Source organism: Paroedura picta, chromosome 1 (assembly GCF_049243985.1).
Source record: "Paroedura picta isolate Pp20150507F chromosome 1, Ppicta_v3.0, whole genome shotgun sequence".
Lineage (NCBI taxonomy): Eukaryota > Metazoa > Chordata > Lepidosauria > Squamata > Gekkonidae > Paroedura > Paroedura picta.
In genome coordinates, this window is record NC_135369.1 from 42,509,333 (window position 1) to 42,524,888 (window position 15,556).

The 15,556-nt window shown below is 43.2% G+C and overlaps 2 protein-coding genes across 4 annotated transcripts in view; one reads left to right on the top strand and one right to left on the bottom strand.

The window, feature by feature from the left end:
- Positions 1–1,203: 1,203 nt before the first annotated feature.
- On the top strand, positions 1,204–11,866 carry GEMIN6 (gem nuclear organelle associated protein 6). Of its 2 annotated transcripts, none has more exons than XM_077335535.1 (4): positions 1,204–1,400; positions 2,020–2,183; positions 6,538–6,916; positions 11,643–11,866. In XM_077335535.1, exons 2-4 carry the CDS (start codon positions 2,056–2,058, stop codon positions 11,655–11,657), a joined length of 522 nt encoding a protein of 173 aa, XP_077191650.1. In that variant the 5' UTR covers positions 1,204–1,400; positions 2,020–2,055; the 3' UTR covers positions 11,658–11,866. The 2 variants fall into 2 exon arrangements, with proteins under 2 accessions (XP_077191650.1, XP_077191661.1); XM_077335546.1 differs by having other exon boundaries at positions 2,044–2,183.
- Positions 8,116–15,556, bottom strand: part of DHX57 (DExH-box helicase 57) — a 45,777-nt gene continuing 38,336 nt past the window's right edge. For both annotated transcript variants that reach the window (XM_077335409.1, XM_077335400.1), the window contains exons 22-24: positions 12,336–12,470; positions 11,746–11,946; positions 8,116–10,497 (exon numbers count right to left, since the gene is read on the bottom strand). In XM_077335409.1, the coding sequence (XP_077191524.1) occupies positions 10,354–10,497; positions 11,746–11,946; positions 12,336–12,470 (480 nt within the window). In that variant the 3' untranslated portion in view covers positions 8,116–10,353. The remainder of the gene's footprint in view (positions 10,498–11,745; positions 11,947–12,335; positions 12,471–15,556) is intronic.

Below are 15,556 nucleotides of genomic sequence, written 5' to 3' on the forward strand. Positions count from 1 at the left end.
ATACTTTCAAATTGCATTGATTCTAACGGGAGACTTTAATAGCGTGAGCCTGCCTTGGACATTGTTATTCATAAATTATCACCTCTTAGCAAATTGGGACTTAATCTCCACACGGCACAGTGCAGTCCTAAACAGAATTATGTATTTTTGCCCAAGTTTAGAACGATGTAACTGAGCTGTCAATGAGACAGAATTGGTGTAGCCTAAAAAGTAGCTAACGTTTCAATCCTATGGAGGTTTAGAATGAAGGGCCAAGAAAAAATTACGTAAGAGATCCCAACTGCTTAGCTATCCAAATCCAGAACGTGGTGTGTGGTCCAATCCCAAAGACACTTCTGAAAGTTAGCTACATTGAATTACATGACATTTACTTTTGAATGGAACTGTTCTTCCCCATTTTGCTTTGCCCACCTGAAATAGCTGGAGTATTTTGTCTGGCACTCCAAAAAATTATGAAAATCTATGTTGTGGGCAGAGGTTTATCTCTGACCTCAGGAGTTCTATTGAGCCGGGGAGCATAGGGTCAATAACGGGTGCCAGGGAACCTGCAGTTTGAAACTTTCTCCTTCCCATCCTACAGGATTGAGTCAAGTATACCATCCTACCTTACAGAACAGTTAAACAAAGCAAAATCAGAGTCCAGTGGCACCTTTAAGACCAACAAAGATTTATTCAAGGCATGAGCTTTCGAGTGCAAGCACTCTTCTGGGTATCTTGAATGTTACAGAACAATTGGCAGCCCTGAAATAATGCACGCAGTGAGTTTTGAAGACGAAATGCACTTCCCAAACGTTAAGACCTCCAGCAGCAAATCGCAAATATTAAAAACTCCATACAAATGCGAGACCTACTCTATCAATTATTAAAGTATTCGCTTCAGTATAACTACATACTTTTAAAAATGTAGCTATCATCCAGGCGACTTTATAAAAAATAAAATTCAAAAATGTGTAGGGTGGGACTTCGTGCTTGATTGCGAAATCTTCCGGACATGTCTCTTATTCCCAAGTCGATCTTGCTGGGTATAGTATTATTGGGGCGTGAAATTGACTAATGGTGAAGTCCAGCGCTGAACTTCATCAGTCTACGGCCAGTGAAATAAATGGGCGTAATTCAAACAGCTCCACGCACGTTACCTCTGCAACACACATTAAACAGCGCGATCGGAGAGTTCCTTCCGGGTATCGCTGTGCGGGAGAGGAAATAGCCTCCGTGCATTGTGGGTCCAAGAGATAACGATCAAGTTACAGCTTTACGCATGTGTTAAATTCCATTCTGGTGTGAGTGGATGGGTGGTTGAACTACAGCCTGGTTGCGTTTTTCTGAAAAACTCGCGCGGTGTTTTCGGTTCTTTGCGGTTAGGAAGAGCTGTGGATTTTAGCCTGGTTGTCTGATTCTCGGTATGTGTACTCGGGCGAGCTTGAACAGGCGGGTAAACGGTGTAGTGAGAAAAAAGCTTAAATTGGTTTGTTGTTGAGAAGTCGATACACAATATTATATCTTTCCGGATCTAAGTGTATAGCCAAGTTCTAGGTTCATGTGCCCTGATTTTTACCCTACAAAAATAAACTTTGTGAATCAGCACTCTTTCTCGGTTAAATACAGAAGAGTGACAAATTATGGCGACTATTTTATTTAAGTCCTTTCCAAGGCATTCTCTGAATTGCTAATATAATATAAATATAATATAATGTATGTTTGATCATTTTTAATAAGTCCCTTTTCTGCTATGCATTTATTAAAGAATTTTCACATATTTGGCACCAGTGTTTTAAGGTGCTCTTTTCAGTGTGAAGGGACTCTGAGAATGCTATTACATGTTGTAGGACTCTGAATGTCCATCTTTCTCTGGGTGTACAAAGTTAGAACGGTATATGTGTGCTACCAACTTAAATTAGTAGTTTGGGAAACACTGACTGGGATGTTATTCTTGTTTCAACTTTCTTCTAGCGTAGTTGCCTAATTGTGCAGCAGAGCTCTTAGTGCAGCAGAGTTTATTTTTAATTTTTTTATTACTAGTTTTTCTCCCCTGCCCCTCTTCAGCAAGTAGGGAACATGACCAAGTGGCAAAAGAAGACCCCTCTGGAATGGCTGATGTATGTGAATAAAGAAGTCGAAGTTCTGGATGCTGAGAAACACAAATATCAAGGGTGGGTCTTAACAGTTGACCCAGTATCAGCCAAGTAAGTAAGAGCCTAGATTGCGCACAAATATGAAAACCGTGACAAAGCATCAGCTAAGTTATTTTCACCAAAATGGAGAGAACTATTGCCAGAAAATAGAGCCTCTTGTGGCACAGAGTGGTAAGGCAGCAGTCATGCAGTCTGAAAGCTCTGCCCATGAGGCTGGGAGTTTGATCCCAGCAGCCGGCTCAAGGTTGACTCAGCCTTCCATCCTTCCGAGGTCGGTAAAATGAGTACCCAGCTTGCTGGGGGGTAAATGGTAATGACTGGGAAAGGCACTGGCAAACCACCCCGTATTGAGTCTGCCATGGAAACGCTAGAGGGCGTCACCCGAAGGGTCAGACATGACTCGGTGCTTGCACAGGGGATACCTTTACCTTTATTGCCAGAAAAACATATTTAGACATATGTAAAACTGATCCAACCTATGATTCTGTTGCTGCTGGAATGATAGCAGTGTGTCTCTACTGTGAAAAGATGTTTGATTCAGTAGGGCCACAGACTTCATGTAACAGATTGGCCAGCCATCAACACAATACAGGAGTTGCGTTCTTTGTTGTATGTTCTTTGTTGTATGTTTGTTGTCAGGTATGACAGTTAAACAAGGCAGTGGACATGGGGCTGTTAATTTAAGGCACTGTGAGATTTGTCCTTTAGGAAATGTCAAGATTAGTCTTGGTATGAGAGTGCTGCTATAATCTCTGATAGTTTCTCAGAATGTTGCCAAAAGAAGTGGAACTCGATCTAATTTAAAAACAAAAAATCTTCCAGGCTTTAACTGTATGTGGCTGCTCTATCAAGGAGCTCTGAAAGGAAGCCCTGTGTTTTAGTTCTACATGGGTAGTTGGTGCAAGTTTTGGAACACAATATCTGTGTTCATTGGCACTCTTTCTTCCATTAAAGAAATATTTATATGTCACCTTTCTGCCTGACAACAGGCTTTAAAGGCAACTCACTGAATTACAGTGAATGTTTTTAAAAGCAGTGGTAACTGGCAGGGTGTCACTGATTGATATAAGAATAAAGTAGAATATATTGTTCATATCCTAAGAAAGGACATAGCTAAGGGTGGAAGGTATGGTGGTAAATAGATGTGACTTATTTTACTTACTGGGGGCCAAGCCTGTTTCATTAAGAAATCCCAACAGGTGCTAGATTGGGGAGTGGGGTGGAAGAATTCTGTGGATGGCTGCTCTCTCCCTCCCTCCCTCCAGGACCTGGAAAAGCTGGAGCCCCCCGAGAAGGGAACTCACACCAGCAGGGGCAGCTCTCACACAGCAGGGATCTGAGCCTCAGAGGGAAGTGGAATGAGGAGGGGGTGGTCAGTGGTAGAGGACACAAGGCGATTGGCTGGCCACTGGATAGACAGACAAGCCAGTTGGAGGAGGTGGTACTTGGGTGGGACAGCCTCCCTGAGTGTGTGTGGCACTTAAACCATGAAACATGCTCCTCCTCCAAGACCTTACCAGAAATATATTATGTGGAACAGATTCTCTTCTGCCTTTCTCCCCAGTGGGGACTTAAAGCAGATTACACGGTTCTCTTCCTTTTTATAATAACTGTGTCACGTGGGTTAGCCTAATATGTGACTGGCCTAAGGTCACCCAACAAGCTTCCATGGCAGAGTAAGGATTTATTTGTTTGTTTGTTTGTTTGTTTGATTTCTATACCACCCTTCCATATGGCTCAGGGCGGTTTACATACAACATGGGGGATACATGGAACGAATTAGTACATAACATAAACAAATACAACAACAACAACCCAATAATGCAATTTCAGTGATAAACAATATAACAGGAACGTAACCCAGCCAAGGCCCCCGAGAGGACAGACTGGTTCAGGCCATGGAGGGATGTCTGAGGGGGGACCTCTTGACGGTCTCAAGCAAATGCCTGGTGGAGGAGCTCCCTTTTGCAGGCTCTGCGGAATTTTGGGAGTTCGGACAGGGCCCTGGTCTCTTCGGGGAGCTCGTTCCACCAGGTGGGGGCCAGGACAGAAAAAGTTCTGGTCCTCGTTGAAGACCGGCGTACTTCTTTGGGGCCAGGGATCACTAGCCAGTTGGCATTGGCAGAGCGTAATCCTCTTTTGGGGTATAAGTGGAGAGACGGTCTCTTAGGTACACTGGGCCCAGACCACGTATGGTCTTGAAGGTAAGAACCAAAACCTTAAGCCTGATCCGGAATTCAATTGGAAGCCAGTTGAGTTGTTGAAGTACAGGCCGGATGTGAGATCTCCACGGTGTATTGGTGAGAATTCTGGACCAATTGCATTTTACGGATCAAGGATAAGGGCAGGCCTGCGTAGAGCGAGTTGCGGAAGTCCAGTCTAGAGGTGACCATCGCACGGATGACTGTGGCTAGGTGTTCGGGTGCCAAGTATGGCGCTAGTAGCTTGCTTGGAGTAGGTTGTAGAAGGCCTGCCGCGCTAGTCTTGTGACCTGTGCCTCCGTTGAAAGGGAGGCACAGAGGATCACCCCCAGGTTTCTGGCAGAGTGGGCTACTGTTAGATGCACTCCATCCAGGTTGGTAGGAGCGCTTCCTCATTTGGTCCCTTCTTACCCAGCCACAGGACCTCTATCTTTGAAGGGTTGAGCTTCAGACAACTCTGCTTGAGCCATTTTATCACTTCTTCCAGGCATCTGGCTAAGGTTTCTGGGGGGGGGGGGGAATCAGGGCGGTCATCCATTAGGAGGAAGAGCTGGGTGTCACCTGCATATTGGTGGCAACCCAGCCCAAACCTCTGTACCAGCTGAGCAAGAGGGTGCATGAAGATGTTAAATAAAATAGGAGAGAGGACTGCTCCTGGTGGGACTCCACATGTGAGCTGATGACGGTTGGATACTCTCTCTCCTATTTCACCCCTCTGTATTTCACCCCTCTGTCCACGACCTCGGAGGAAGGAGATCAGCCATTTGAGAGCTGTCTCCCGTATCCCGGCATCGGCATGGCGGTGAGCTAGGGGCCACCTAGATCCTGGGTCCAGCATTCTTGCCACTATGCTGCACTCACCATACTGGTTTAAAGGCTTGGATCCTATGACTTTGTTTCCCTTGTGCCTCTCTCCAGCTGTTGTGAAGACAATCTTGTGCTGCGTGCTTGTGTCCTCTGTTATTAGCATTTCCATCTGTGCAAGATCAGTGTTCTTAAGTGTTACCCTGTATGCATATAGGTCCAAACCAATAGGTGGAGCTACCAAGAGTTACCTGCAAAGAACTTTACTTCCACCATTGTTTGTGCTGCATCAGTTTTGTATGCATTGAATACTAGAAAGGAATGCATCTTTCAATGGTCAAGTTTTATACTTACCATATAATTGGGGGTGGGGGAACAACAGTAACTAGGGATTATCCCAGTTCATTAACCTGAATCTACTACTGGGCAAGCATTACTTTGCAAGAGAAAGTGTGTGTGGGGGGAGGAGGGGGGGCTGGCTCTGATATCCTGAACAACTACTTCTGTTCTTCAATAGTGAAGTGGTTGGCATATCTTCTATTCATCTTCTTTTACCTCTAGTTCTTGAAAGGGACCAGTTGTGCTTGAGGAGAAAAAGAACTAATAATTCTATGTATAGAAATGCTACCAAAGTATACATCATCAAAATTTACCAAAATATGCCATTTAGACTTGTTCACAGTAAATCAGTGGCATTGACTTCTCTATAACGAGACACGTGGGGCAAACAGGACACGTGGGGCTGCAGGGAAGAGAGACAATCAGGTAGAAGTCCCTGCTTCCTATCAGCAGGGCCTTTTGCCTGTCTCACTCCTTGTCAAATCCCCTTCCCCCCAGCGTGGCATGTAATTTTGTGCATGAGATTCCACTGAACCAACTTTTCAGGGATTAAAAAGGTAAAGGTATCCCCGGTGCAAGCACCGGGTCATGTCTGACCCTTCAGGGATTAGGAGAGACTAAAAGGGGAAGAGCTTACCTCCATAGAATCAAATCCATTGCCTTTCGCATTGGAGTACCTGAAAGGAGGAAGTTATAATGAAAAAGGGCAGCTGACACCATTCTTATTGCACATGAGTCATATAGGATGAAAGCAATCAAGTCCTTTCTGTGCTGTACAATGGCTTCAGGAAGCTGAGCTTCCATCCTGTGTATAGCATGTGATGCTGGGGAAATAATTGTCCTGTTTACAGGAGGTCCTGGACTCAGCCTATATTATAAGACTATTACAAGTCTACAGGTCGTGATTTTTCATTGAGGGAATGGCTGCAGCATCTCAATCTGAATACTTGCTACTGAAAGGAGTGTTTGAATGGGTTACCCATATATTAACACATGGCTTTTTTGGGTGCTGGTGAAGAGATCTTGCTCCTTATCAGACTTTGTATCCCTATTCTTGGCAGCATTCTTCTGGCACATCCTCTTGAAAATGGGAAAATGTCCTTTTCAGCAGTCCTGGGCCATGCAGTGCAAGGTGTTGAAATTCTAACCGAAGCAGATGATGAGATGAAAGAGAAGCTTGCATGCCTCTTCATGCCTGAAGAGAAGCAAAAATATAGCCAAGAAGAACTGGAGAGAAAGAAGACCAGCCTGAAGGATTGGCTGGAGACAAACCATATTCCTGTGAAAGAGCAAGGAGAGTCACAAGCAACGTTATGTGTTGCAGGCGTGTTAACTATTGACCCGCCGTATCGGCCAGAAGACTGCAGCAGTTCCAATGAAATAATTTTGTCCAGAGTCCAAGGATTGATACAAGGTTATCTTGCACTTCAGCAAAGTCAGGTATAGTTCTCAAGTAGTGGGAAGAAGTTTTAATTCACTTGTAAGGTCAGTGGTCTGCACTTTCTGTCCAAGGTCTGTCACTGAAGTGAAAATCTTCTGGCATGCCACTTTTGTTCATGGAATAGCCAGCTTAATTGAAAGCAAAGTGTGGGCTACATATAAGAGTTACGTTTCACCTGGCTGCCTTTTGGTTTGGGATCCTGAAACTGGGTCTTCTCCAAAAGAACAATTTTTAGGCTCGTGTGTCAAAATGTCCCAACAAAATATCACGGCTACTAGTACTTCTTGTCACCCAGCTATAAATCATTTATGAATCATCTGTATTGAAATAGTCCAGGCACTGTCCATTAATGAAATATCTAAAGCACCCCCATACAGGACAATCAGTTTTCTTTAATGTCTTGTTCAATTAGAGTTTGTGAATGAGAGATGGCCTCCAACTGCTACATTCGTCTTTCCCCTCTGAAACAGGCTTTATATTTACCAGTAAGTGGTATGATCAAAGGTTTTACATTTGTTGGGTATGAGGAACTTTCAAGTTCTACTGGAAAGCCAAAGATTATGCAAATATTTTGAAAGTTGGAAGTTTTTTGTTAAAATGACAAGGTAAAACAGTTACTGAGAGAAATGCTTGTTACATACCTATTATCAGTGATTCAATCTTCTGATGTAGTTTAATGTTAAAAAGGCATTTGCTGAGGCATTTGGCGGGAGAGGAGAAATTAGTGCTTTGGACCTGAACTAGTCTGTAAGGGTTGTCTTAATCCTCTGACCTTATACTGACAGAAATTAGGCCTGTTGACTCCAGTAAGCAAAAGAAACAAGAGCTAATATAAGTTCAGGACAACTTATACTATCAGAACAAGGGCCTGTAGAAACAAGTTTTTTAAACCATCTACTTGTATACTGGAAATAAAACCACCCATTATTCAAGCAAGTGGGAAGCTCAAATGCAAATGTCATTTTTTTGCATTCTAGTGCACTAGGGGGAGGGGCCAGAAGTAATTATTGATTTAAAAAATACATTTGGAGTAAAATGAAGGAAAGGCCATCCCGTGCAAATCTACCCACGTGTAAAGAGCCAGAGGCCATTGTTTTCTCAAGACATGCAATAGTGAATGAAGAGTGATGAATTCTTCCTTGTGATGCACAATGTGCAAATGTCACATGTCAAGCAAAATACAGGAGTAAAAAACATATTTAGTTGTAGTGATCACTTTATTTGTAGAGCTCATTTGCTTTTTCAACTAATGACCAGTCCAAGTGATATAAAATCACAATAAATTTCTGACAATACATTGATTAATTTTTATTACCAGATCTGTTTGCATACCCGCTGAGGTATATTCCTCTCAGACACTTCTTTGTAACACAGTTACAGGGTACAGATTTATTTTCATACTATTGAAATTCAGAGGGTCCCCAACTAATGTAATTGTGCTGTGCCAGAGGACTAGGCCTGTTGTATAAAAAGCTGTCCAAGGCCACAAAACACAAACGGCACTGAAATAAGCCCTTTGCTCTGAACCCCCCCCCCCCAAAAAAAAAACAACTCTGTACAAAGCCTAGTTCTTGTTTAGAGTTCATGGGCACAGGGATGAGCCAGCAGATATTCTCCATTTGTTTTGATTCTCTCAGGCTGGATCTGCACATGCAGATTGACAGAGAAAGGTGTTCTGTACCATGTATGAGAGCAAGTGGAAACACCTTTTTTTCCAGGGCTTCTGTTACCTATGAACATGCCCTCCTCAAAGACTTCTGCATTTGATCACTTCATAAAGATCCTCTGACTTCATTGCCAGTTTTGATGTCAAAAGATGGTGCCCTGAAACTGGCAGGAATTCTCTTGGATGTTCCCAGCTAGGGGTGGGTCCAATTTTTGGGATGTTCCAAACCACATTGATTAAAGGCCTTTTGTCTAAGTCTTTCACATTCATGGCTATAATTGACTCAAGTCTGCTGGACAATAGCGTCCTTCAAAAGCCTCAATCAGCCTCCTTCAAAAAATAACCTCCAACCTATAGTAATACAGCCACAAGTTCAGGGAAGACCATCGAGCTACTGCTCAGCCTTTGTCCAAGAGGCCTGAACTGGCCACAGCTCTCAGGTAACTCAATCAACCACTCCTATTTCATCAAGATATAATTTGGCACCTCATCTCATCTGAACTTGCACAGAATTCAGATTCACTAATGGGAAGCCAGACCCCACACCCTTTGGCACAATCATGCTGCAAGACTGTGCCAATAATCACATGTCTAGCTACTTCAAATCCTATTAAATGTTTGCAAACCTGAATCTTTTTATCTTGCTATCAGAGTTAAAGGTGCTTTTGAGAGTCCCTTGGCTTGTTTTTCCTTAACTTGAATGCTGTGCCATATTGGAACTCAGGAATATACTAGAAAGTTCAGTCCTAGATGATTGCCTTGGGTAACGGTTTACCTTACGCATGTAGAAGATGCTTTGTATATTTTGGGCCTGTCATGTGAGCATGTTTGGGTAACATTTCCCGCTAAACGAGTCCAGTGCTTTATTTGTCAGAAGAAAATACCAGTATTTACAAGGTTGTTCCAATTCCCTCCTCAGGTCTTGGGAGAACCCTTGAAAAAAACAGTGCCAGTGTTCTGTACTGTCATAAACAAGCCCAGAGTCCATACAAACACACACACGCCTTATGCCACATCAACTAGACGTTTCCTCCTGCAATACATTTCTACTTTACAGTGAGGGGGCTTTATTGTTTGTTTTTTAACCATACAGAAGAGCATTTAAAAACAAATCTCTGCTTCCTCATTCTACAGTATCAGTAAACTGTCGTTCTGGAAAGAAGAGAGGAACTGCTACCAATTCATAGACAATTTAGACTGCTGAAAAGTACTGTTACTCTTTTAACCCTACTCCCTTTTAGTATTAATAAGAGACAACTGTTGTGCTTGATGAGCAATATCACATTAGACTTTTGTTCTCATACTTAGGGTTTTACCGATAGTATTTTTGGCACAGCAAAATATATTTTAGACCAATATATCAACAGTTTTCTTCACAGGAAGAGACTGACATGCTTTATTAGAAGGTAAAATAACCATATTCTTGGGAATCATCTTCATTATTCTTCTACATTGTTTTGGGACAAGTGCTTTTAGAAAAGAAACACTTCCCATTGCATTAAAATATGAAAGCTGCCCTCTGTGTGTGTGTGTATATTTATCTATATCAATTTACACCTATCAAGTACTTTCTTCTTTAATCCCATTAAAGGGATATTTTAGAGAGAGTAGCTTTGGGATTTGCTCCTTAATTGACTTTTAGGCTCTTTGTCAGTGCTCTACAAAGGTGGGCCATCAACACAGCCATCAGCACTGATGCCCTTGTTCCCAGAATTTTGCTTCCAAGCAAGTGTTGCTGGTGAATCTTTGTAATGAATCCTCTGCAGTCGACTATTGTGTTGTCACAAGCTTAACAATCATGCTAATGATACGAGATCCACGGGGGCAGGTGAATAAATCCATGCTGGGGTTTTTGATTTTATCCTGGAGTAGTTGGTCAAGCTCACAGCGAAGTTCTTTTACTAGTTCTGCCACCTGAAAACACAATAAATATTCTTAAACACACACAGGTGGGCCACATGATTCGTGGGCTATCCAGCAGAATATAAATATAAATATTTAATATTTTGAAGCTTTTAGATAGCTCTCTCATGAATGGATGTCTCTGGGTGGTGTACAATATGACATAAATAGGAAAAACAATATAAAATCAATACAATTGCAGTATTCGTAGAATTTAAAATACAGTTAAATTAGTATCAAAACAGTTAAAAAATAAAATTTAAAGCTCCTAACCCCATATGGAGGAGGAATGAAATGGGAGGGAGAGGAATTTGGGGAGGCCCTGATAAGATGTCATAGTTGCTGGCCTCAATCATAAGCCTGGTGGAAGAGCTCCATCTTGCAGGCCCTGATCTCACCAGGGAGCTCATTCCACCAAAGCAGGAGCCAGGGCTAAAAAGGCCCTGGCGCTGAATGAAGCCAAACATATTTCTTTAGGACCAGCGACTACTAGCCAATTTGCATTTGCCAATCCAAGAGCTCTGAGGGATGTAATCAGATAGGCAGACCCTTAGATATGCAGGGACTGTCTGCATAAATCCTTAAAGGTTAAAACCAGAACGCTGAACAGGATCTGGAATTCAACTGGGAGCCAATGCAGCTGGGTGTTTGGATGAGAACCCATGCAGCTGCATTTTGGACCAACTGTAATTTCCAGATCAGGGACAAGTAAAGGGCCACATAGCATGAATTAAATATAGGCCAGACGATCTTGGGGCAACCTACAACAACTTTATTTTAAAAAAACATAGTTTATAAATTTTAAAGCTACATCATCTAAAATCTTATCAGTAATAATCAAGCTTCAACCAATGACCCCTATTGCACCTGGAAATTAAGTAGATGGAAATGCTGGTTGGCAGGCACAAGATGGCAGGAGTGGGGGGCTGGTTGGGGAAATCAATACATTTAGATTATTCTCATTTGTAGATTAGTGACTTGTGATTTCAATTATTCACAGTCCACAACCCAACCATGCAATGTGGTTAGCACTATGCACAGGCCTCTCAAGCATGCTGCTCCTCCCCTTCCACAGGACTGTCTAATTCATCAGCTCTGCCTGCATGGGAAGGCAGTATGTGCAGGGGGCTCCTTGTAATATGTTTTCTTTGTGGCAGGACAAGGTTGAATGAATCCCCTCTTCCTTTGCTGAAGCATTTCCCCACCGCAAGGGCTATAAGACCGTGAAGCCTTCTTCTCCTGAGCGGCTAGTTTCCTTACCTGGTGTGAAGCTGCAACAAACCGAATCCACCCATCATCCAGGGAAACCACGAACTCGCCCTTCTGGAGATGCACGTTAACACGGCCTCCTCCAAACAAGATCAGCGGGTAGACCGACACCATGCTGCAGTCTCGAATGAACACCCGGCTGGTTTTTATCTTCTCATGATACACCAAATAGGGACTCTCAAAGTGCCTGGTCTGAAACAATGAATTCCAAATGATTTCACGTGATGGACAAAAAGTTAAAGGCAACTATTGTGCCAGACATAGTTTAAATTCCAAAATACTCGAATTTCACTCCACAGATTATGCTGTGCCAGTTTAGCATGGCCAAGCTGAGGGGACTGAGAAATACCTTTAGTAAAAGCTTTAGATGGGTATAGTAAAATGAACAGGAAGGAGGAGACAGCTCATATGGACATCAGCATATGCACATGGCCCATTTATACCAATGGGGCTTACAGATTTATAGCTACATGGAATTGCATGAGGAGGTGGTTGGTTGGTTTGTTCTCAGACTACACAAATAACTGTAAGCATGCGATTACTTCAGTACTGTGTTCTACTGACAGGGTGGAAAAAATCACCTGATAGTTTATAGAGGACGGATGAATGTGAACATAGCCCTCATTTTTTGTGACAAATTTCAACTCCCCAGGTTTTGGTTTCATCTTAACAGCTCCTGCACTGGTCTTCTGATATTTCCCATCTGGAATTTTCACCTAAAATTGTTAAAGTAGAAAAGGGCTATTACAGAACTGCGCATAAGCAATTTCTCATTGTAGGCTGAAAGAGAGACTGACTGGTCCAAAGTCATCTAGCAAGCTTCTTGGTTGGGTGGGGATTTGAGCCCAGCCTCCCCAGTTCCGACATTTAGTGAACTACATCACACTGGCTTAGTAGTAGCTGCAGCCTGAGTACCTCTACTCCAGAGACACTGGCATAGTAATCTGAAGTATGAGAGGTGTGCAGGAAACAACCCACTAACCCACTGCTGTTCAAAGCTCAGCTCACTCACAAGTTAGCATTCAAAATCCCAGTTTTCCGAAGCCAGGAGATGGATGGTGGCATTCAGCCCTGTTAATTCTCTTGGACTTTTTGGCAGATTAATACCTTGAATCATGGTATTCGTCTGGCCCACTTTTTGAGGGTTGGGAGTGAGAGCCATCATTCTGCAGTGGCTTTAGTCTTTAGTCCAACCAAGTGTAGTGTGGTACCAGCCTAGCAAAGCCAGGCAGGAGGGTTGGGAAAAGCCTTTAGGAAACACTTTAGATGGATGCAGTAAAATGAACAAGGAGAAACACAAATTTCATTTGACTTAGGGGGTCCTGCAAGGCTTTATCTTGTCCCCCCATGTCTTTCAACATCTATGTAAAGCTGTTGGGAGGGGTCATCTGGAGATTTGCACTGCGTTGTCACCAATATGTGGATCACAATCTGCTCCACCTCGTGTTTCCAGCAGATCCCAGGGAGGCTGCGGAAACCGTGAACAGGTGCCTGGAGTTTTGGAACGGATGAGGCCTAACAAATTAATTTACCCTGACAAAACAGAGCTACTATTGGTCAGGGGGAAAGTATGATCTAGGAAATGAGTTACCTCCAATTCTAGATTAGATTACACTCCTCCAAAATGAATAGGTTCCTATCTTGAGGGTACTGCTAGAGCCAAGCCTCCTGTTGATGAACAGGTGGTGGCAGAGGTGGTCAGCTGCAGCCTTTCCTTGGCAGGAAGTATTTCGCCACTGTGGTGCATAACCTGGTAATATCTAGATTAAATTACAGCAATGTGCTCTAGATGGGGCTACCACTGAAGACTATCCAAAGCTACAATTGGTGAAGAATTCTGCAGCCACAATGTTGATTAGAGTGGGTTGTCAAGACCGTATCACTCCAGTCTAGTTCTACTGGTTCCCAATTTTCCTCTGGGCCTAATTCAAGGTACTACCATTGACATTTAAAGCTCTATATGGCTTGGGGCAAGCATACCTCAAGGATTGCCTTCTTCATCTCAAAATATCCAATCTGATCATTTTTCAGATGACCTGCTTGGGTGTCCATGCTTGTTGTTGTTGTTATGTGCGAAGTCGTGTCCGACCCATCGCGACCCCATGGACAATGATCCTCCAGGCTTTCCTGTCCTCTACCATTCCCCGGAGTCCATTTAAGTTTGCACCTACTGCTTCAGTGACTCCATCCAGCCACCTCATTCTCTGTCGTCCCCTTCTTCTTTTGCCCTCGATCGCTCCCAGCATTAGGCTCTTCTCCAGGGAGTCCTTCCTTCTCATGAGGTGGCCAAAATATTTGAGTTTCATCTTCAGGATCTGGCCTTCTAAAGAGCAGTCAGGGCTGATCTCCTCTAGGACTGACCGGTTTGTTCGCCTTGCAGTCCAAGGGACTCGCAAGAGTCTTCTCCAGCACCAGAGTTCAAAAGCCTCAATTCTTTGACGCTCGGCCTTCCTTATGGTCCAACTTTCGCAGCCATACATTGCAACTGGGAAGACCATAGCCTTGACTAAACGCACTTTTGTTGGCAGGGTGATGTCTCTGCTTTTTAGGATGCTCTCTAGATTTGCCATAGCTTTCCTCCCCAGGAGCAAGCGTCTTTTAATTTCTTTGCTGCAGTCCCCATCTGCAGTGATCTTGGAGCCCAGGAAAATAAAATCTGTCACTATCTCCATTTCTTCCCCTTCTATTTGCCAGGAATTGAGAGGGCCGGATGCCATGATCTTTGTTTTCTTGATGTTGAGTTTCAAGCCAACTTTTGCACTCTCCTCCTTCACCCGCATCAACAGGCTCTTTAGTTCCTCTTCACTTTCTGCCATTAGAGTGGTATCATCTGCATATCTGAGGTTGTTGATATTTCTCCCTGCAATCTTGATCCCAATTTGTGACTCCTCTAATCCCGCATTTCTCATGATGTGCTCTGCATACAAGTTAAATAGGCAAGGCGACAGTATACAGCCTTGCCGAACTCCTTTCTCAATTTTGAACCAGTCAGTGATTCCATGTTCAGTTCTCACTGTTGCTTCTTGACCTGCATATAAATTTCTCAAGAGACAACTAAGATGCTCTGGTATTCCCATCTCTTTAAGAACTTGCCACAATTTGTTGTGCTCCACACAATCAAAGGCTTTAGCATAGTCAATGAAGCAGAAGTAGACGTTCTTCTGGTACTCCCTAGCTTTCTCCATGATCCAGCGTATGTTGGCAATTTGATCTCTAGTTCCTCTGCCTCTTCGAAATCCTGCCTGTACTTCTGGAAGTTCTCGGTCCACATATTGCTGGAGCCTAGCTTGTAGGATTTTGAGCATAACTTTGCTAGCATGAGAAATTAGTGCAATGGTGCGGTAGTTTGAACATTCTTTGGCATTGCCCTTCTTTGGGATTGGAATGTAAACTGACCTTTTCCAATCCTGTGGCCATTGTTGAGTTTTCCAAATTTGCTGGCATATTGAGTGTAGCACTTTTACTGCATCATCCTTTAAGATTTTGAATAGTTCAACTGGAATGCTGTCACTACCACTAGCTTTATTGTTGCTCAGACTTCCTAAGGCCCATTTGACTTCACATTCCAGGATGTCTAGCTCCAGGTCAGTAACTACCCCATTGTGGTCATCAGGGATATTAAGCTCGCTCTTGTATAGTTCTTCTGTATAATTTTGCCACCTTTGTTTAATCTCTTCTGCTTCTGTGAGGTCCCTACCATTTTGGTCCCTTATCATACCCACCTTTGCATGAAACGTTCTCTTCATATCTCCAAATTTCTTGAAAAGATCTCTGGTCCTCCCCATTCTATTGTTTTCTTCTA

Bases quoted from the DNA above. Each gene is read 5' to 3' on its own strand.
- GEMIN6 (XM_077335535.1), top strand. From the start codon at position 2,056: ATGACCAAGTGGCAAAAGAAGACCCCTCTGGAATGGCTGATGTATGTG. The intron at 2,184-6,537 runs GTAAGTAAGAGC...TATTCTTGGCAG, and splicing joins GTTGACCCAGTATCAGCCAA to CATTCTTCTGGCACATCCTC.